The following is a 22,618-nucleotide window of genomic DNA, read 5'->3' as shown; positions in this document are numbered from 1 at the left end:
GTTTGCTTGGGGTTTTAATAACAGTATTAAAAGTCTTTGCTCCTGATGTATTTGACATTGTACCATTGGTCCATTAGGATTTGGTTGAGTGTTGTGCATTATTTTTAATTTGCATTCACAGTATGTTCTGTAATAGCTCACTCGGAATTCTAGCAATGGATGCTGTGATTTTGTATTAACAGCAGCGCTGATTTGTGCAACGTGTAGTAAAATTCTTTGCAAAAGAATACTTACCACTTCATGTCCTTTAGCATAGGAGATCAGAGTTTCCAAATAACAACAAGAGATTTTTTTCTTAGCAAATTGTTCCTGGGCTAATTGTAATGAGAAGGATTTCAGCTTGGATGGAAATCATTGACACAAGCTGCTATTGATGCCAAAAGTTTACATGGTTTCAAAAAGCAATTAGACACAACTACAGAAGAAAAATCCATGAAAGGCGGCTAAACACACAGATAGCTCTGGTTCAGAAAGTCCCCAAGCCGTTGATTGCTGGAAGCTGAGGAAGGATCCTAGGGACAGATCACTGCACAGTTCTTCCCTTGGAGCCTGCTACTGGGCACTGCCTGAAGAACACACTGTTCTACTCTGACCCAATACGGCCTTTCTCATGGTCTCACATTAAGAAGTCACGTCGAGCACATTTAGGGAGGAGAACAGGAAAGAAAAAAAATATCTCCCATCAGGTTAACAACTTGCAAGTTTTCAGGGTTTATGCATTAACCCCCTCCTTTGTCTCTAATTAGAATTCAGATCCTCTTCCCCCCATCAGCTTCCTTGGGAAGACACACTGGACTGCACTACAGTCAGGGGCATTTCAATGCCCGCGGTGCCCTTAATTGGATGAAGCCTTGCACAGTGGCTGGCAGCAGCACTGATTTTCAGTAGTTACTGGCCTCAAATTTGCTTATGCTACAAGACGAATTTTTGGCAAAGAATGTTTAGCTGCCATTGGGCAGGATCTCGATTGCTAAAGAGAAGCTGGTTACTCGGTAAAACTAAATAGAGGAATCCAATGAAACACACACGATAGGTTACTCCGACACACAAAAATCATTACCAGTTCAGAACCGTGAAAAAAATCATTAATTTTGTGCATGAGGCAAGTCCTACCATAAATGTAACATCTTATGAGGTGCTCAGCATCTTGAGGATTTCTCCATGTGCCCTGACTTTTTTCACCCTGCCCTTCTCTGGAGAGCAAACAGTGCCTTACAGGACGAGCCATCACTGACACACTTGATGAACTTCTCAAAACTGCAGTACACTTAACTGCTTTTAAACACCTAATACTTCTGCCAGTTTTATGCAGACGTCAACAGGCTGTTTGCTGGCTGAATTCAGCTATCAGGCTATTTCAATAAAAGCCTGATTTGTTAAGTCATAGTATACAAAATCCTGTTCTGAAAAAGAAAAAAAAAAAACACCAAACAGTGGAAAAAATATTAAGGCAAGACTGAAAAAGCATAGAAGCAACAGCCATACAAGGTGATTGCTGGGTTTGGATTTGACTTTTTTTTTTTTAAAGTGGGGTACAGGAGTACATTGTGCTTTACCATTTAAGTGGTCTGGGCAATTTGATGTCCCAGAGTTTGGCAGATAGCACCTCAATTCTTGCTGTTTATGATTGCTGAAACCATGTTGCCTGGAACTGTGGGTGGAAATAAATGAAGTTGTGAAACAAAAGGAACCAATGACTTTCTCCCAGTTTGAAACACATGGGTTTTGTTTGCATGGGTTTTTTTGGAGGCTGGTGTTGGGTTGGTTTTTTTTTTTTCCTTCATTAAAAGCACTCACATTGATGACTACACTAAAAAATACCCAAACAGTAGTCTTGCACCAACACCTCACTCTGGGGACAGTCATGCTTTTGCCACAACATGGGACTCCAGTGTCACTGAACATCTTTAGTACCTTTCTCTTCTTCCTAATTGTCATCTCCCCTCCTATTTGCAATAACTAATATCCATATGACAGCCATTGCTTAGATGAGAAGGCAGCACTAGGAAAGCATTTAATGAACATTAATTGCTCTTAATATGATTTAGCTGCTGGAAATAAGGTGGCTAAGCTAGCTCCACGTGACCAGCAGCCATACAGGCACCACCACTAAATTCCTTTCAAGATGCAATCCTGCAGACCTGGGGGGCAGCAGACATTCATGGATGATACCCAAGGCTACATTTTACTTTTCCAAATTAGCAGCTAAGTAGGGTTGTAGGAGCTCAGCAACAAAGTCATCATGACACCACCTGGCTGATTAGTGAGCTCTTCCTTCTGTGCAAGCCAGCAATTAACAGTTCCCACTGACTTTGAAAGCTAATGGAATCAGAGGCTGGGGGATGCTGACAAGATGTAGCAGCTTCCAGCTGTCAGGAGAGGACAGGATGGGACACAGTCTCAGTGTAGGCTGTTTGATCTTTCTTGTGTGGCATCTTTGGCACCTGTGCCTTTATCATTTTTACCCCCTACCTTATGTTACCTGATACTGTTGCTTCTGACATGGCAACATTATGCAAGAGGAAACTTCACCTTTGAATCCAGCATTCCTAAATCTGAATCCTGATTTATCATTGATTCTCATCTCACCCTTTAGTTAGGTCACTTAACCTCTCTACTAAGAGGCTATGATTAAGGCTAGTAACACCTCAAGGTATTGTGACAATCAATCAGTAAGTGTTTGTAAAGTTGTTGGTAGACAACAAGCACCAAGTGCCAAGTCTAATTTAAACAGATATGGTTTATCATCTTCCCATTTTCTTTACAAGAACTTTTATATGACACAAAGATTAACCTTCTGATCTGGGAAAAAATCTCTACTGATATTACAGACTGGTGTTGGCAGCAGACCTCTAACTTGAAATACGATGTCCTCAATGACATCACTAAATTTCCCATGGATTAGCTGACAGTGATATTTCAGGACTCATGGGAAAACTGTACTGCAGAGGGAAAAATATAGTTTTCTGGACTGTAATTCTTAGTCTTCTTTCATTCAGAACTGAAATAGAATACAACTAGATTTTCTAAAATGAAAGATTTATTGGTTTACAGAGTATTTAATGGATATTATTAAATAGGCTCAGAATATTCACTAACATAAGTAGAAGTCTTCAAGTTTTACAGAGGTAACAGTGGGATTGAAATTTCTTGTATCTGCTAACCAGTGAACATACATTGAAAAGCCTGAATGTTGGCCCCTACATGTTCATATACAATGTCAGCTGGATGATAGGCCTGAAGCTGAAGTAAGTTTTTTAGAAATGGTGATACAACACCTTCATGTTCAAGACATTTATGATTCATGACAACCTCAAAAGAGCAAACTTCAGGACTTCACAAGTCTTAACACAGGCTTTGTTTCTCTATTACGACTAAGTACTGCAAAGCCAAGAGGACGGCTGAGCTGTGCGCACAGGAGGACTGTGCACTGAGCCAGTCCGCTACCTGTTACTCCTCAGCAACACCAGCCTGCAACTGCTTCCAGCTCCCTCTCACCAGCACCCACAGCACTGCTCACCAGGGACATAAGTGCCCTAAAAATAATTAGATATTTCATGGCATACTCCATCACACCCAGTGCTGCGTTGCTCCTCTGATGGACCGTACTTCTCATACTTGCCAGTCACAGTATCAAGTCCCTTGTTACTTCATTTATATAGCTGCAGCAGAGCTCTTATTTTGAGGTTTTCCAGCCATTGTTTGGAAACATAAGAACAGCAGCTCCAAGGCTTAGGAGAACACTTGCAGACACAGAAAACAGGCAGGATAGAGAAAAATCTGCAGAAGCAAGGTACCAGTCAGCTGGCTCACAACTGAAAGGCTGCTGTAAGGTACATCATCTCTACAGCCCACTCTCTTAATAAAGGGGCCCTAATTAATGGCACCTTGTCACCTTACTAGGTTTCTCATAGCAATGGCTGGCCTTGTGAAAACAGCACCTAGTGCACAATTAGGCAAAAACATGCAAGCTTACTACAGAAACATTTCTTCACCAAAACCACTGCAAATACATTTTATAAAAAACCCCAACACATTTAATATTATTTACAAATAAGATAAAGAGCTATTAAAGCAGCAGCAACTTCGCTGCACCTGCCACGGGGCAGGGCAGGCTGCCCGGGCCTCCCCCGGTGGCTCCTTCCCGGGTAACCCCCACAACGCTGATCCCGCCGCCGCTCCGCACCTCCCCCCGCTCGCCGGCGCCGCGGCGCCGCCCCCCCCCCCCCCCCCCCCCCGCCGACACTCGAAATTAAAGTTTCGACAGTATTTTAACTCCCTCGGACCGCCCGGTACCCTCCCCACCGCCTTTGCTACCAAAAAACACCCCGAGAAGCTGTTAGCAAAGGCTGCCCGCATCCTGCCCTCACGCCGCGGGAGCTCACCGCGCCGAGCCGCCCCCCGCCGGCACCGCCGCCCCGGGAGCGAGGGGGGAAACTGAGGCGGCAACCTCCTTCCGAGCCGCCCCCCGCACGGCGGCCGCCACCCCCCCCGGGAACCTGCCCGGGGAGCGCCGCGCCGCTCGCCTGAGGGGAAAGTTCGGCGGAAAGCCCGGCCTGCCTCCGCCCGGCCCCTCAGCGCGGCCGCCACCAGCCCCTGCAGTCCCAGCGGGTAGGGCTCCGAGCAGCGGCCGCGGTGGGAGGGGGTCTGATGGCGGCGCAGGGCTGCGGCCGCCGGGAGAGGAGGGGCGGGGCGGAGAGACCCTGTGGCTGCCATGGCCACCTCCCCCTCCCCGCAGCCTCCCTTAAATACTATGGGGCGGCCGTAGCTGCGGCGGGCGCCGCTGCCGAGCGCACCATGCGGGCTGTCATCGCCTTGGCCGCGGCGCTGGGCAGTCTGCTGCTCGGCGGCTGCCTCCTGCGCTTGGGCGGCCAGCAGCCCCTCCGTGCCAGGTAGGGCGGCCGGGGGTCTCGCCTGCTGCAGTGGGGCTGCGGGGCGGGAGAGCCTGGAGCTGACTGGGGAAGAAGGAGCGGGACGTGGCGAGCCCCCAGCCGCCGTCCGCCGGGAGAGGGGCGCGGCGGAGCCTGGCGCGGTGGCCCCCCGGCGCGGGCTGGGCTCGTCTCGGGTGTTCGCGGCGTGTGAACGATTCGTGGGGAAGAGACCGGCGCCGTTCACGCCTAGTGATGTTCAGTCACTGTTTTTGACAACTTTGTTTTCCCGTCTTGCTTGCCAGGGGCTGGGAGGAGGACGCAGGAGTAGCTGCTGTCACGCCGAAAGTGGTGCGAGCCCTGAGGTCCCCCCTAACATCCCTTCCTCAGACAGAGAACAGGTACGGGCTGCCCGCCTTCAGTTCCTGGTAGCGTGGGTCCCTGTGGAAGGGTCTACGGAAGCAGAGATTTGCCTTTGCTCCGGTTCATTCTTCCTTTTGTTTTGGCAGCTTAATCAGAGAGAGCGTTAGAGACTTAGTAGACTGAGAAAATGAAAATTCACTTTAACTGCAATGAATTATTTGTTCATAGGGCCTCTTAATGACAGCTGTCACTCTGCCGTTGGTTTTGAGCCCAATAAAATTTTGCATATAGCAGTTTTGTTAACATACAATGCAAAAAGTGCTTGCTGAATGGCATGTTCCAGCTATCTTTTATTCTTCTTTCTAGGAAGGTGGAGCTAGGTAACATTGTTACTGTTTTTGTAATGTGTATTTAGTTAAAAATACAGATTTCTCCTTTAAAATCCATGGGATGAAGGCCAGACATGTGAAGCCTTTTTCATGTTGTGTAGCATCTTGTTCTGTGGGACCCCTTTTGCCAGATCCCATGTCTTGATCTTTTTAATCAGTGTAGGTCTTTGCTTTACAGCCTGTTATTTTATACTGTGAAGTTTAACATGAAAATGGTTGGTAAAATTAGCTGTGAAGCAAATTGTGTCTTACATGCAGGCTTCAGTATTAATGACTGTGTTTTCGTGCTCTTGAGTCTTCACACACTGTAGGAGAACTAATAGTGCAGAAGAGTGGTGTAATCCACACACGAGATATTACTATGTAAGAAGTAGTTTGCAAATATTTTTGCTATTCTCTTTTACTTTATATGGCCTCATAGACATTGCAGTTCCAATGATTATTGTATGTTAATACATATTATGGTCAAAACCACATGATAAAAATTAGAAAGAACTTGACAATTGGGTCTTTAATGGGAACTGTGACGTCCTGGTTGTATTGAAGTCAATGGTGACAATGCAGTTAACCTTACTGAGACCGCCATTTCGCCCAGTCTAGCTGAATCTGAGGTTGAAACAACATATACTTTCCCTAAGTGAATGCAAGTGATGATAGTCGTAGTAATCATTGCAGTATACACTAACAATAGGTTTCTTACGCATTTCCGATGAGAGACCCTTGTGCTCCCTGCCTCAAAATTTAGAAATTTCACAAGCCAGAAGTTTATAACATCTTTCAAAATTAGAGTGAAACAAAAAGAACAGGAACATTTGCAGAATTCTAACTGCTATTATGTGCTTCTAGTCTGCTTCTCTCTCCTGTGCTCATTTTTTCCCTTTCTGCTTTTTTCCCCCCTTCTTTTCCACTCTTCACAATTTATTGGTTTTGCAGTACGTACTCTGTTATGCTTTGGTTTTTGCAGCTGTCACTCCATTCTCTTCTCTGCTCTGTTTTGTGTTATGTCTGTTGTTCCTCCCTGCCCCTTCTTCTCGTACTCTTCTTTCTCCCTGCTAGTTTCTGAGCTGCAGTCTCCTACCACTCAGCACTGTGTGCTAAACCATGGAGTCAAATTGACTAGAAATGCTGGCAGAGAGCACTTCAGAGTCTAGCTACTTCCCATCTGCTGTAAGTACAGTCACAACTGGAGCAAAGAAAGTGGAAGCAACACATACCAAAGAGGGCTGAAACTCCATGGCATGTATAGGTCAGATTTTAATCTCTGTAATAAAGCAAGTGAGCATGAGATTTTAAATACATGTTTTTCCTTAATCTACTTGGAGGATTTTGGCACCAATTTGTAGCTAGTTTTGATCAACCTGGAATTGTATTTCTTCGTGACTAAGTGACAGCAAAAGTGTGACAAGTAAATTATTCATCAAAAAAAGTTTCATTTCACTCTAGCTCTTGTAACTGTAGTGTCTTTGGAGGGATGGCTTGCAGGCTGAATCCAAGAGAGGATGTTCTTTCTCACCTGAGTGACTACACTCAGTAAGCTGGCCTGACAGGAGTTTGTGGTGCATGTTTGGCACATGAGGAAGGAGAGAGAGCTGCTGGACTGACCAGGAGCTGTTACTTAATCCAGAGAGCAGCTGGACTGGGCAGGGAGCCATGCTGGAGGGGTTTGATCCAGGCAGCAGCTGGACTGGGCCTGGCTGAGGGCCATGCTGGAGAGATTTGATCCAGAGAGCATCTGGACTCATTCAGGAGATTCACACCAATCCCTTAGTGATGGAGATGGATGGTCTGGTCAATAGGAATTAGATTCCAGTTTGCAGTGGGGTTTTGCTGCAGTATATGTGAGTATAGCAAAAGGACAGAAGAGCCCCTCATTGAAACGGGTTGTATAGGGGTTAGTCAATTTTTGAATCATATGAGGCTACATTAGTACGTTGATGCATAAAACTAGGAACAACCTATTGGTGCAGACTTCCTGAAGTATAGTTCTCCTAAAGTACCCTGACGGTTTGAATAGCATTGCTGTGTTGCTGACAGCAATGTCCTTTCCTGTGTAAGAGGATGTGCATGGATGTTAGGTTAGACTCTGATCTCTTCATCAGTTAGACACATTTTTCTGGCAAGCTAAGATTTTCTCACCAACTTTGGTGGGAGGATCCGGGAAAGGAAAAAGAAAAAAAACCTGGGCACTATCCTTCTTGAACTCCAAGTAATATAGACAATCTTCAGAATCGCAAGCTAATCTTTCTTCTTATCATGATTTCCTTTGCTGTTGGAGGCACATTTGTAACCAAACATCTCCTGAAGAATCTCTAAGGCCCTATTATTCTGTTGCCTCGCAATATTGAAAGCTAATCTGTTCTTTTACTTTGAGTAATTCTTTTAAAAGGATGAAACTGAAGGATGAAAGGATGAAAAGCAGAGGATTGGTTCAGACTGTCATAGATATTTAGGCAGCTATTATGCACAGCAATGTTTAATTAGATGGTGACTAGGCACCTAAAGTTCTCTGAAGATCTGTGTCTCAGTAAATAACCTTGAAGATGTAGTTTGTCTCTTACGGGACATTTCTTACTGCTTTTTCTTCTTAAGCGTTAGATAACTCGAACAATGTGACTGCCTTTACAGTGTGACTTCTAGTTTATGTCTTGGGTTTATTCCACAGCCTACTATGCCTCTTAGTACGATTTCTTACTGAAAACAAGACCACTGTTAGTAAGGTTTCTCTAGTAGTCCCCAGAATTTATTCCTGGAACCAGTATCATTTACACTGCAATACTATGGTTCTCTGGCCAATCCTCATGCCTATGTCTCATACCATCCTCTCAGTTTTTAAGCTGTAACTGCAAGTACAGCGTAAACTTGCTTAAGCCAACAGTACAACCAAAAGAAGTAGTCCTGCACTTGTCCCACCTTTAGACACTTGGTCCTCCCTCCCTCCTTCCCCACCTGTGTTTGTGCCAACATATTTGGCTGTGTAGTCACAGCATTAATAGCAAAATAGAGGGCTCACTACTGCAAGTGCTTATCAGGGGAAGGTGACAATAAGAGGAGTCAGGTAATCTTTTCTTTGTTATGTGGCCCAGGGTGTGCTACGTTAAGCTTGAGCAGGAATTCTAGCTCCTTTTGTACTGCCCAGGAATATATAGCAGATAAATAATGCCAGCTCCTACAGGGGAAGTGAAAATAGTTTTCTCAAGCACTATTTATATATACTTTATATACAAGTAATAACAAGGCAGCAGTACCCTGAAGAACTGACCACCACTACTCTGTTATTCTGTTTTTGCCACTAATTTTAAGGCATTCACTTACTATTTCCCTAATTTTCTCTCTGTTTTCACAGGTCCAAGGGAAGCACAGTGTAGAGATTGTTGAGGTAATTGAACAGTGGGAGGAAGTGATTGAGGAGCTATGAGTAAACAAGTTAGTATTAATACAGTGTTCCATAGTGTTGGTTTCTCCAACTCCCCTCTCAGCAGCAGATCTTTATGCAGGCCTAGGGAATAAACAACTATACTTAATTAACTATGCTACAGAGACCTGTACATTCTGTCTCCTGTCAAAATATTGCATTCTGGCAGGCAGAAGGGGAAGAAGAGACGGGCTATTACCATGATTATGAACAGTAGCTTAGTATATTGCACAAATAATTTGCTAGTTTAGATTAGTCAGCACTGGTGGCCACTTCACTAATTTTACTGCTCTCTTAGTATTTTTTCCCTTCATTCCCAAGTGATGCATGCAGACATATTTTAGGACCGCATTTCTAACACATGCCTCATGTATTAGTTCTGTCTAAATAAATAGGTGTTCAGTTGAAAGCTGCTGCCAGGACACATTTATGTTCTGATAGCGGTGAAAGGTTTCCCAGCCTCTCTCTGTTTACTTGGTCCGAGTGAAACTGCTCTGTCATTCTGTCTATTGTGTACTATTGTAACATCATTTTAGTGTAAGTACCTTATTCTTTTCACTTTACCCACTGTGAGACTCTGAATGTTGCTTGTCATGTTACCTGTCATACAGTTTATGGATTTTATAAATAAAAAGTATCATCTGATGTTATGTATAACTTTGGTGAATGCACTGGAAGGTCTTCCAACTAATTTCAAAATGCAGCTTGTCTTAAAGACCTGATTTAGCATTCTGTAGATAAACAAAACCTCCATGGGAACTTGAACAAGGATAGTAGGATCAGTCTGTTTCACAGTTACTGTGATTAACATTACAAGAAAAATTCTTACCCCTATGGTCTGATAAAGCCATTTTTATAGTCCATTTCACCAAACATTTAAATTGTGTATTGCCTTACTAATGGAGGTGTTGTGAACCTTAAAAACATCGCTACATTCCTATTATCTGATTAATTTGAAATAGTGTCAAAGATAGCACTTAAGAGCACCCTTCCTAGGGAAGTACGGATTAGTGGGTTTTTAATAGTATTCAACTAATAGACTATGAGATTCAAATATAAATTAGTCTCTTCAAGGGAGAGATTAAGACAGAAGGTATTCACAATCTGGATAGTGTTGTTCAGTGCCAGTTTGGTAGAAGGATACATGTGCAGTTTTGCATGCAGAAGTTAGCCTTTTTAGCTGGAGATGCTCAGCTGGAACAAGGTTCAGAGGTCCTGTGCTGCTTCAGGCAGATGAGCAGGAAGCCATAGAAAAAGTGCAACAACTAGTTCTGCAGGGCATGGAGTGAATAAAGCCAATGAGAGGGATTTTTCCTCACGTTTAGTGTGGACTTAACTCTTGCTGAAATTAGGGGTGAAATTCTTGTTGCTTTCGGTGCTGCCAGACAGTCCAGTTCTGAGCTGTTCTGAAAATCTCACCCCACATTCTTTCAGTTGTTTCCAGCTGATTTTGTGGGAGTTCTGGAGGATTGGCTTTTCAGTCCTGGGCATATGTTTATGTTATGGTACAACTCACAGCACTACATTACCTTTCTCCATCTGCCTTTTTTTTTTTACCTCCTACCATTCATCCGTTTTTCATCCATCTTATGTCCATCCATTTTCCTACTCTGATAACTCTTTGGAGTTGAGTTTGGGTTTGTTTTTAAAGGGCTTCCCTTTTCTTTCCCTCCCTGTACCACTGCTCCCCCAGAATTCCATGTTAACTGAGGTACCTGTCTGTCTGGTGATTCCCTGCAATGTCTCCCTATAGTCTCAGGATTGAATGCTACACGTGCAGCAAAAGGGGCCGTGGACTTTGCATATAGTTTCTCTATTTCTTATTCTAAAGGTGGGTGCAATCCTTGTCTTAAAGAATTTTACAATTTAAGGAACTGCTGTCTTCTTGAGAGCAAGATATAGAATAACAACGTGCTGATAGATATGGCACATGGTCTTAATCTACTGTGGATTTATTAAAGTACAGATGGTGTACTTTCTGAGTTCCTTAGAATTACCATAGGAAGTATGTGGTCCTCAAGCTGTTCGTATATGATTAAAAAAAACCCCCTGTTTTTCAGATTTTGGTCAGTGAGGTTGGATTTGAACATATCTGAACTGTAAGGGAAATGCAGCAGAAATGTCCCTGTTTCATGAGTTTTATGAGTTCAAGCCAACACAATGTAACATGGTTTCCACTTCAAGTTCTCATCTAGCTTAAGAGTTTGCAAAATTAGTTGAATGTAGCCTGATATCTGCATTGTAATGCATGTTATCTGATTTCATTGCCAAAGTTATAGTGCAGTTCTAAGTATTGAACAAAGGCTGTCATCCACTAGGTCAGGTAAATTCATTTAGTGTTAAACGTTGCCTAGTGTAATTGTCCTAAGTGATCAGAAATCTAATCTGAGTTTGTTGTCTGCACAACTCTGCAATGAATAATGCAGTAGAAGTCTGGACTGCCCTTTGCACACCCCTTTTATCCGAATGCAAAAACTTTCACTCGTTGTCGTGGTTTTACCCCAGCCGGCAGCTAAGCACCACGCAGCCGCTCGCTCGCTCCCCCCCCCATCGGGATGGGGGAGAGAATTGGAAAAGTTAAAGTGAGAAAACTCGTGGGTTGAGATAAAGACATTTTAATAGGTAAAACAAAAGCCGCGCGCACAAGCAAAGCAAAGCAAGGAATTCATTCACCACTCCCCATGGGCAGGCAGGTGTTCAGCCATCTCCAGAGGCAAGCAAGCCCCATGGCTGGGGTAAAACCACGACACTCGTGAAGCAGTCACTGTGACAGTGAAACAGAATTCAGAAATTTAACTTTTACTAGAATAAGTCATTGTTTTTCATGTCTTGCAAATAAATTGGTTTTGTATCTTTTCGCATCATATAAAGAGCATTGAGTAAATTTGGTGTGGAAAAAGCCACAGAAGCAGCATTTTGGTGATATATGTTGTGCCTGCATTATATGGATAAAGAATTTGGATTAAAATTTGCATCTGGTTTTCCACGCAGTTGTATCATTTTCACCAATCTATACAGGTATCATGGAACGGGAAGAAAAGACTCCTTATTCCTTTTTTCTCCTCCTGGTGGCTGAAAAGCAATTATTAGGATTTAACAACAATACAGAACAGGGATTTATTTTGCTCATTCTTTTTTATCTGACTTACTCCTTTTTTGAATTTTTCAAGTCATGAAAATGAGTGCATAAAAAGCAATTATGAATTAAAAAATGAGGCAACTTGCTTCAGTTGATCTTAGTGCTATGAATTTAGCAAGACTAAAAGTCTGTTGAGTAAAGCTTGTATTTGGTTGAGAGAATATTTATTCACTGCCTCCACTCATCTCAGGATGTAACGTAATAGGAAGCTGTAAGGACCTTGTAATGATTTTCTGCACAAAGTTGACACCTACTTGTGAAAGAATGTTGGTTCTCCAAGGATGCTTGCAAACACACTTTGCAGCGAGCTGATCAAACCTACTTGCCAGCTCCGACTTGGTTTTCTGGCAGGCTTCGTGTGTTAAAGGAGATCTCCTCTGGCCAGCTGTGGCTCAGAAGGGCTGGGGCTGCTTCTCAAATCGGCATCCAGCATCTTGAGTTCCAGTTGTAATGAAAGACTTATTTGCAGCAGTAACATGCATTTGGCTTATGGTATCAATAATTCTTTTTTTAAGGTGCTGTTTATACAGCTAAGCTTTGCCTGTAGACATTTCTCTTACTTTAAGCTGCAGCTGCAGAAGAATCATTTGAGCTTACTGAGTTAAAGAAGCAAGAGAGAGGAAACATGATTTAATGCTAACTAAATTTGTTTGGGAACTGGCTTTGGGTTCTTTTGTGAAATGGCCCACCTGGTTTTTCAGTGTAGACAGAACCATTCAGACAAAGCTGCAATAAACCTGTGTGCGTAAATGGTGTAGGCAGAATATTTGCTGGCACTTAGTATGTAAGATCTGCTGAGTTGTGTGCTTGATCCTCTGAACCGTGTGCTCGGAGAGCCTTCTGCCCTCACATTTGTATGTCACTCCTTGAAAAAGATAAAGATCTGCATGCAAAATCACCCAAGGAGCTCTCAGCAGGTAGTGCCAGCTGTTACTATCTATTAAAGTCACTGCAGAACTGAAAGGACAGAGGTGTACGTGGTGGTGTCTAACCATCACCCGCAACAAGGCGCGTGCAGACTGCATACTTCTGTAGGGGCACTGACAGCATACTGGGAAGAAGTTCCTGATGGTGGAAGGAAAGGAGGAGGGCTGATCTCTCTTCTCTGCAGCCTGTGTCCTAGGTGAATTGCTCCTATAGAGTGGCTGATTCACTAGAAAATTCATGGGCAATGGAAAGAGAAGGAAAGGCACTTCGTTCTTTTTCCTCCCATTGTAGCTGTGAACATGCCAGTGAGTTCAGTAGCAAAATAAACAAGCATTTATTCTGCTCTTTCTTCTTCAGTCATTTGTCTTCTCATTTTAATTGTTGTTTAAGAAGAGGAGGCTCAGGGGGGACCTTATCAACACCTGAAGGGATGGTGCAAGGAGGACAGAGCCAGGCTCGTCTCAGTGGTGCCCAGTAACAGGACCAGAGGCAATGGTCACACACTGAAACTCAGGAGATTCCCTCTGAACATCAGGAAACACTTTTTCACTGTGAGGGTGACTGAGCACTGGCACAGGCTGTCCAGGCAGGTTGTGGAGTCTCCATCCATGGAGATACTCAAAAGCCGTCTCAGCATGGTCCTGGGAAACCTGCTCTAGGTGGCCCTGCTTGAGCAGGTTGGACCAGATGACCTCCAGAGGTGTTTTCCCACCTCAGCCACCCTGCGGTTCTGTGACTTGAAATGGCATCTTTCCTGAGTAAGAGCTTCAAAATCAGCTTGGCAGAAATCTTGTTGATAAGTGGTCTCCATGTTTTAACAGGTGAAGGCAATGGAGTTTTGGTCCTTGTTAGTAAAAGGAAGCAGAGCGCATTGGGTACAAAGCAGGAAGACCCCTTCTCTTTGTGTATGAGTGCCTCTGTGCAGAGACGGCTCGCTTGTTCAGTGTTTCTAAGGACAGCACGGGTTTTGTTCACTGCTGCAGCTCACACCCAGGAGTGAATGACACAGCATCTATGTCTTCTGTATTTCTAGTTCTGATTTGGACAAATAGGTTGCAGTGCCCAAGTGCTCCATAAGTAGTGAATCAGTGGAAAGAACCCAAAAGGAACAGGGTGGGGGGAAAGGGGAAGATGATGAGGAGCAAGGAAAGTAAAAATGCTGGAGGAAGAAAACTTCCAGATAAATGACAACACGCACAGCAGAAGGTTGATGACGGAAGAGGGTGATTGTATGAGATTGAACCTAGATACAGGATGAACTGAGGTGAATGGAATAAGACTTTGGTATCTCAGTCATTTACTAATTCACAGCTCAATCTTCTACCGGGACTGCCAGAGCAAGAGGACCACACAGGAGTTTGGTGAAAATAAAACAACAGGAATTAAAGATCACTGTCTGGCACTTGCATTGGTTCCTTTTACAAATATTTATTCTCACTACGTAAATAAAGAATAAACAAGGGGAAGGAAGTATTAATCTTGAGTCAGAAAGTTAAAGTCCAAGTACAAAGATCCACTTCACCTGTGGTTTTTCCTGTACATACTATATTGGCTCTGAATATTGCATTTCATCAACAACTTTAGGAAATCACATCTGCTAAATGTTTTACTGGTGAATATTTTAAATGTCTTCAAAACATAATGTTCAAGAGGCTTCCCATTTAATTTCATTTTTTTAATTACATTTTCTGATTACAGTGTATAGCAGAAAATATAATTCCGACTATGAAATAGGATTACTTTAAAGAATGAAATATTTTATAGTCACAAGCAGCAAACTCCCCTTTTATACAAGAGCTTCACAACTGTGTTGGGTTTGCGTGGCAAGGTTTTGGTAGCGGGGGGGCTACAGGGGTGGCTTCTGTGAGAAGCTGCTAGAAGCTTCCCCAGTGTCTGATAGAGCCAATCCCAGCCGGCTCCAAGATGGATGTGCCGCTGGCCAAGGCCAAGCCAATCAGCACCTCTGTGATAACATATTTAAGAAGGAAAAAAAAACCACTTAGAGAGAGAGCTTTTGCAGCCGGAGAGAGGAGTGAGAAGATGTAAGAAACTCTGCAGACACCAAGGTCAGTGCAGATGGAGGGGGAGGAGGTGCTCCAGGCGCCGGAGCAGAGATCCCCCTGCAGCCCATGGTGAAGGCCATGGTGAAGCAGGCTGTCCCCCTGCAGCCCGTGGAGGAAGGATGAGGGGGTGTAGCGATTCCACCTGCAGCCCGTGGAGGACCCCACGCCGGAGCAGGTGGAGGCACCCGAAGGAGGCTGTGGCCTGTGGGAAGCCCACGCTGGAGCAAGCTCCTGGCAGGACCTGTGGCCCCATGGAGAGGGGAGCCCACGCCAGGGCAGGTTTGCTGGCAGGACTTGTGACCCCGTGGGGGACCCCATGCTGGAGCAGTCTGCTCTTGAAGGTCTGCACCCCATGGAACAGACCACACTGGAGTAGTTCGTGAAGGACTGTAGCCCGTGGGAGAGACTCAAGTTGGAGAAGTTCGTGAAGGTCTGCACCCCGTGAGAGGGACTCCATGCTGGAGCAGGGGAATGATGAGAGGAGTCCTCCCCCTGAGGATGAAGAAGTGGCAGAAACAATGTGTGATGAACTGACCGTAACCCCCATTCCCCGTCCCCCTGTGCCGCTGAGGGGGGCGGAGGTTGAAGCCGGGAGTGAAGTTGAGCCTGGGAAGATGGGAGGGGTGGGGGGAGGTGTTTTAAGAGTTGATTTTATTTCTCATCCCTCTACTCTGTTTTGCTTAGTGATAAATTAGATGAATTTCCTCTCTAAGTTCAGTCTGTTTTGCTCGTGATAATAATTAGTGAGTGATCTCTCCCCGTCCTTATCTCAACCCACAAGCTTTTCATTATACCTTTTCTCCCCTGTTTAGTGAAGGAGGGGAGTGAGAGAGCGGCTCTGGTGGGCACCTGGCCCCCAGGCAGGGTCAACCCACCTCAACAACAGAAGTCAGTAAGATTTTTTTGGTAATGTTTTCAGCTAAATCAACAGTTATTAATCTTACTGTCATAGCAAAGTAAATGTGACAGCATTGTTCTCTCTTTTAAAGTTTGTTGCTTTTTCTCCTCCCCTCAACAGAACAACTGTTAATAAAAATGGAATTTACCAGTTTGAGCAGGCTTCAAAATGTAAGGCAATTCAGGACAACATTTTGTCATCATCTATCAAAAAGAAAAGGTAGGTGTTTGCGGTGCTTTCTGCTTTGTTTATTTTAAATAGAAGGGTAAAAGATTGTCCTCTTCTACATAATTCTGCATGATATTAATGTGGAGCTATACAACAGGAAACAGAAATTGTTCAACCAATCTTTGCCTGCATTTTTTCTTTCATTCACATGAATTAGATTTATTCGAGGTTGGATTTTTTATTTTTTTTCCACAATATAAGTCAACAAGATTTCTCCTTGCCAGTTAGCAACATTTTATTCCAAGATATTCAGAAAAAGCTTGAAGAGAATCTGTGAGGCATAATTTCATTCTTAAGTGTTTTTTTCCTGATTGGTGAACACTATGAACAACCTCAGTTAATAGGTTCTTTTCAGCATATTCACTAGAGTAAGTATGGAAATGTACTGGTATAAAAACTTGCTAATTAATTGCACTCATTATAATAACTAGTCCACAGGAAACTAATAATTCAGTTTTAGATACATTGAAAAAACACCCCAAATTATTTTGGGGTTTCAACTTGCTGTTCTGCTTTTTTCTGACATGGAAAAAAAATCTTTGATATCAGCCCTGGTCAAATTCCTTGCCACTTTCTAAAGTGAAAATGGGAGAAGCAGCCCATTGCTTTTGACATGGACATTTTGCCTATATGGATGTACCAATAAATAAAACATTGTAAATAAGAAAGGCTTCGCATTAGGACCGAGTTCCAGCTTAAAATTAATTATGTGCCCTGGTGTCTTTAAAATTGGAAGCTCCCCCCCCGCAACCATTTGTGAAGAGAAGAGAAATGGAATAAGAAACAAAACCTCTGCTAAAAACAATTTTGTGTCTTTCTCCATTCAAAGGACTGCAGAAGTCAAATTTTTCCTTAACACAGAAACATCATTAAATCAGGATTTAAAAATTTTTCCTGTCTTTTCTACCCCCTCCTCACTTTCTCATTGCATAACACTGTCATTGAAGTTTTTACTCTTTGAAAGGTGGTAGACCACTATGTTACTGATGCGCTGCTAGTGAAAGCTGAAACAGAGACTGGCAGACAGAGGTCAAAGAATACAGCTGACTGAAAAACTGAATGATTAACGCCAAGAGAAGGACAACCAGTCACTGTATTGCCTCCAAAATCCAGTTCTATCAATATAAATGCTGTTGTTTGTCCCGCGTTACGAAGTTGTACAGGCTGCAGCAATGCAGACATGCTCTTCATATCTAGAACGTCTTAGAGCTGAGATTGTAGGAGAAACTTTGTGAAGTGTGAGACCTTTATTCTGTGGCTAAAGAGAAAGGAACTGCGCCATTTAATGAGGCAGAAAATGAATTGGGCAGGTAGGAAGAGAAGCTGATCCTTGGAACAACGGAGCAAGGGATTGCTTTGTGCCATGTGTGTTGCAACTTGTTCCCCTTCACTGAGAGGAGCTGCATGGATCTTTGTTGCTTTTTCAAGGTGTGACCCACAGGCATCATATATAAATACTTTATATTGCAGTTCTACACGTTCAGGGACATTCTGGACAGTCTTGCCTCTTAAGTTGGCAGAAAGGGAAAAACATTACTAGTTTAAAACTTGTCAAATGATTTGGTAGTAAAAAATGCTATGTAAGTGGGAAATTATTATTATAGCAGGTATGTATGTGCTGGTGGTGATAAAAAGCCTGAAATGCTGAGTTTTGCTGGCAGTTTTCCGTTTTTATTCTAGAGCAAACCCTGTGCACATTCTCCTGAGGGCTTTAAAAACTGATAGTTGTTTTGGTAATATCAAAGTATCCAAAGGCAAAAGGGATCCTCCTCTTCTCTTGCATTTCCTGCCATTGTTTTTCTTTTTATTTGTTTGTTTCTTGAACATAAGCTGCCACGTAGGAATATCTCCTTTTCTTCACTCCTGCTGTTCAATTTTCCTTCTAATTCAAATAGCTTTTTTTCAAGTAGCTGTTTAGTTTTAGCAAGTAACCAGTCTGCATATGTCTCTCTGTTCTGACATTTTACCTATTGTCTCCTTACTACCTCAACACTTCTGTCCTTGCCGTTGTCCTTTAGATATCTGCCAAAAATTAGAAGATACTTACACTTTGTCAGTGCTTCAACTGTGCATAATAATTCCACCTTAGCCACTGCAGTTAATGTAGAAGGTCACTGCATACCTGACAAGTACTATAGGCAAAAAACCCTTTCCAGGTGTTATTTGTCAGCAAGGCTCGTACAGTGTAAGTGAGTTTCCTACAACAGCAAGTTATTATAATGGTTGTGGTGCAGGTGGCAGACAAAACCAGGACAAAACGTGTTTCATTCACTATTCTCAGCACTGTAATTATTGTCTTGTCCATGTATTTTTATAGTTCAATTTACCTGAGCTTTTTCATCTTAATAATAAAACCCTTTTGGCATCAGTGAATATGTGCTGTAAGCTCCTGGGTGCCAGTGGAAATATATATATTGTCCCAGCTCTTTAAAATGGAACAGTGGAGAAGAGGACTGTCTGGGTTACAGCAGAGCCATGAAATGATACCCTGATGGTCTTCTGGACTGATTCCATTGGAGGAGTGAGTCCCCAAGGCTCCCTTAAAGCAGAAAATGCTAAAATAGGCTTTCTGAGAGGAAAACAAAGCTTTCTGGGCTGTAAACCCAGCTGCAGCAAATCCCAGAGCTTCACTTTGACTCATTAAAAAAATTAATCTATTGGAATATTGTCTGTATTCAAGTAGAGTTCGTCTCATGGAAGCCTTATATCAATGTGAGCAGATGTGGCATCCGCCTTGCAGAGCTGCCGCAGTCGGGAGCACTTGTCCCGCAGGACATACTGCTGGGTAGTCTCTGCTGCACTGGCAAAGATGAGTTCCGACAGTCTGAGTGTCTTTGTGAGTCACAAGAGGAGCAAAACTGGATGCATGGGGCGAGCAGAGGTGTTGTTCTGCCTTGTAAAGACCTGGAAGTGGTGGTTTGCTGGGTGAGCTGGTGAGCTTAGGCACCTCCGAGCAAGAGTGATTCCATCCAGTAGAGAGCAGTGGAAAGGCAGCAACGTTCTTGCATTGTAATTGGTGTTTTTACCCTGGGTGCAGCTTCTGTTCCATGTATAAGAAGGTCCTTACGGTTTCTGACAGTGACTGTCTATGTTTCTCATGAGGCCTCAGAACTAGCATTATGGATGATGCTTTGATTTTTCTCCTTACCAAATGTTTCCCTGTAACTTGCTAATAACTTGTCAGTCTATGCAATTTCTTTCTGAGCTGATGGTAATTTTTCTTTTCATTTCTGACTCTGATCTTCATCTTATCAATGTCTTTAGGCTAGAATTTGCTTTTTCTATTTTTTTTTTTAATCCTAGATAATGATAGCCTAAGTAACTCTTTATGCCCTGTTATCCTATTAATTCTTGGAATTTTTCCATAAGTCTCAGCATCTAAGAGTTATTTATTGTGTAGCCTTAAGGAATAAAACTAGATGAGTGATTCAACATCAGCATAGGTTACTTCAGTCGTGTGCTTCTTCCCCCACGTTCACTCCCTGTCCTCCGTGTCCTCCATGGGCTGCAGGTGGAGTCCCAGCCTCCCAGACTGACACTTGTCTGACCTCACAGTGATCCAATTTAGGTAGCAGCTTCAGCAAGAAAGTAGTTCTCATTTCTCTGGCTGCAGTTCCAAGGCTGCTAATACAACATACCAGCAGGCAGCTGCCAAAATAGGAAGGCCTTGTTCCCAGTTTCTCCGCTTCCATCGCTTCCTGCTTATACTGGCTGTGGTGTTCAATGGAATCTTTCCTAATCTGGTTTAACACACTAAAGAAGAAGAAAATCTATGTGCTGCTTTTTTTTTTTTTAAATCTTCTGGGGGTTTTTTTTGCCATGGTAGTGAATTAAAGTGGCCTGTGAAGGCATTTGCCAAGTGCAAAAGCTGGCAAAGACAAAAGAGAGGTGAAGTCAAGTAAGTACCAGCAGTAGCACAAGGGAGAGAACAGATTTGGAGTTGGACTGGAAGGACGAAGAATGTACTGCACCAGGTCAGATCAGCTACAGCTGCGATGAAACTAGTTTCACTCTTCTCCCACTGCTGCCTATTCAGTTCGTCTCTTTTGAGTTGTGCAAGGGTTCGGTAAAATCAGTTTAGGCACAATCATCTAGTTCCTTGAAGAGTTTGCTAAGTCTAGACAATGAAAATCCTACGTGTTGTCACAGGTGCAAACTTGAGCCAAAGACCAGCTCTAATGCAGTATTCTCCTTAAAAGTTTCATTTCTTTTTCCGTGTGGAAATGGGACCTGATTTTACTCCGGAGTTAACTTTAGCAGCTGTAGTACTTTTATGAAGCAAACAAAAAAGGGATCGGTTTTTATCAAATCTTTACTATAAAGCTGTGGTACTAAAAGCATGTTGAACACACAGAATGAAGGAAGCTTTCAGGTTGTTGACCTCTGCTGCTGCAAGGCACCGCAGCCTTTTTTATATTCCTTTTTATCAATTCTCACGCTCCATTTAAAAACAAATGAGGTTTCTTGCCATCTTGACTCTTGTCAATCTTTTCAAAATCCACACTTCTAAGTTCCAGTTTAAATAAACTCATGATCATTTGATTTTGGGCCAACGCTAACCCATTTTTGCTAAAATAATACCAGGTAGATCTTTTCTCGAGACATGAGTCGTGTAGAATTTTTATTCATGGCATCCATATAATCTCTTCTTCCCATTCCCCCAGTCCTCCTTATAAGTCGGAGTTATTGTTTTTAAAAAACCTATGTTAGGATCCAAGCACAAATGGAAGAAGTACTAACATTGAACTTATAAGGGAAGAAATGTCTCCATTCTTTTGACTTACATGTTCTGAAGTATTTCACGTATGGACAAATTTAAATCTCTTGAAGGGGTTTAAAAGGAGCAGAAGGCTCTTTGGTTACATGTACCAGTGTAACCAAAGTACTGGTTGATGTAAAACAACAAACTGTTTTATTTAAGAAATAATTTGAAGGAAAACTTATATCCGTAAATATTGGTCTATGATCTTAGATGATTGAATTGAACTTTGGGGACTCTATAAGGTAAATGAAAGAAAAGGCATAAGAAGTATTATGTTTCATCTTGGCTTGCAAGAGCCACATTTCAAAACATTTTTGAAGTTTAAAACACCAAATACAACAAAGAAATTTTTTTATTATTTTGGACTTTTGCACTTGAGATGATGTCTAATAACTTCAAGATATTTATGGTCAGATAGTTAAGTTTGAAACTAGTGTACTTTTGAAAGTTTCTATAAAGAAAAGTTCATTAGGACATCACTATTAAGCAGCAATGTTTAATAGGTTATGCTAATTAAATGAGGATACTACTGTTACAAATTACAAAAATAAAATAGGTCATGAAGTTCTAAAAGCAATCTATTATATATGCACCGTGCACATTATTATTAATACATGCATCATTTGAATGTTTTAGAGACTGTTTCTAAATATACATACATATATATTCTAGTGTTTGATGTTGTTGCCTTTTTTAGATATTCAGAAGATTATTATCTTCACATAGTTACAAAACTGAAGAACTGCACCTGGATAAGGAGACCAGAAGAATCTACAAAATTTAGGTAATTTTCATTGTCTCATTTAGAAAAGCTGTTTACCCTAGATTTGTCTAACAAACCATAAATTGAAATTTTCCCTTTTGAAAAGATAATTTTACAGTGCTTTTAGACTGCATTCATAGCTATACATTTCTATTAATCTTTTGATGCTGGGGCCCTTCTTGTTTATATGAATTGAACTGCGCAAACTGAGTAGGATAAAAGAACTACACAAATGAAGTAATTTCACCTATCTCCACTATAATGAATAGTTAACTAACATAAGTCGAATGGATTAAAATATTCATGACACAAAACCTACAGTATTAAAAAAGAATCAGTAATGTGATTTTGTCCATCTGAACTGACACTCTGGTAGAAGACTGTGTAATGAAGCAGTGTATTTCTTACCCCAAGGCTATTGCTTTTGTTACAGAAGTGCCGAAGGCACTCATTAGGTTTGACGCTGTTATGTCATGGCCCGTGAGCATGTGATTACATCTGTCCTCGTTCGGGATGGCACGTAAGTACATGCTCAGTAGGGACAGTGATCCCGGAAAACCTTCCACTCTCACTTGGAAATGCATTGTGCTGAGTTTAGAGAACAGCTTCACCGTGCCAACCCTGTTTTCTCCACGGGGAAAATACTGTCTTGAATTTCATTATTACATGGATCAGAATTAAAGATTCTGTCATAATCATTAAAAATAAATAAACTGACCTACCTTCCAACTCTTTGGAGTTAACTAGCATGGAAAACTTAATATCCACATGCTCAGCATGATACTGTTGGAAGAAGCAGTTTTTTG

The 22,618-nt window shown here is 42.4% G+C and overlaps 1 protein-coding gene across 3 annotated transcripts in view; it reads left to right on the top strand.

Moving 5' to 3' along the window:
* Positions 1-4,776: 4,776 nt before the first annotated feature.
* Positions 4,777-22,618, top strand: part of ST8SIA6 (ST8 alpha-N-acetyl-neuraminide alpha-2,8-sialyltransferase 6) — a 42,055-nt gene continuing 24,213 nt past the window's right edge. For 2 of the 3 annotated variants that reach the window (XM_054816697.1, XM_054816696.1), the window contains exons 1-4: positions 4,777-4,892; positions 5,174-5,269; positions 16,180-16,278; positions 21,747-21,833. In XM_054816697.1, coding sequence (XP_054672672.1) covers positions 4,798-4,892; positions 5,174-5,269; positions 16,180-16,278; positions 21,747-21,833 — 377 coding nt within the window. In that variant the 5' untranslated portion in view covers positions 4,777-4,797. The remainder of the gene's footprint in view (positions 4,893-5,173; positions 5,270-16,179; positions 16,279-21,746; positions 21,834-22,618) is intronic. The other variant, XM_054816698.1, reaches the window with a different exon arrangement.

This window comes from Grus americana, chromosome 2, assembly GCF_028858705.1.
Source record: "Grus americana isolate bGruAme1 chromosome 2, bGruAme1.mat, whole genome shotgun sequence".
NCBI classification, from domain to species: Eukaryota; Metazoa; Chordata; class Aves; order Gruiformes; family Gruidae; genus Grus; species Grus americana.
This window is presented reverse-complemented; position numbering and strand designations above follow the sequence as displayed.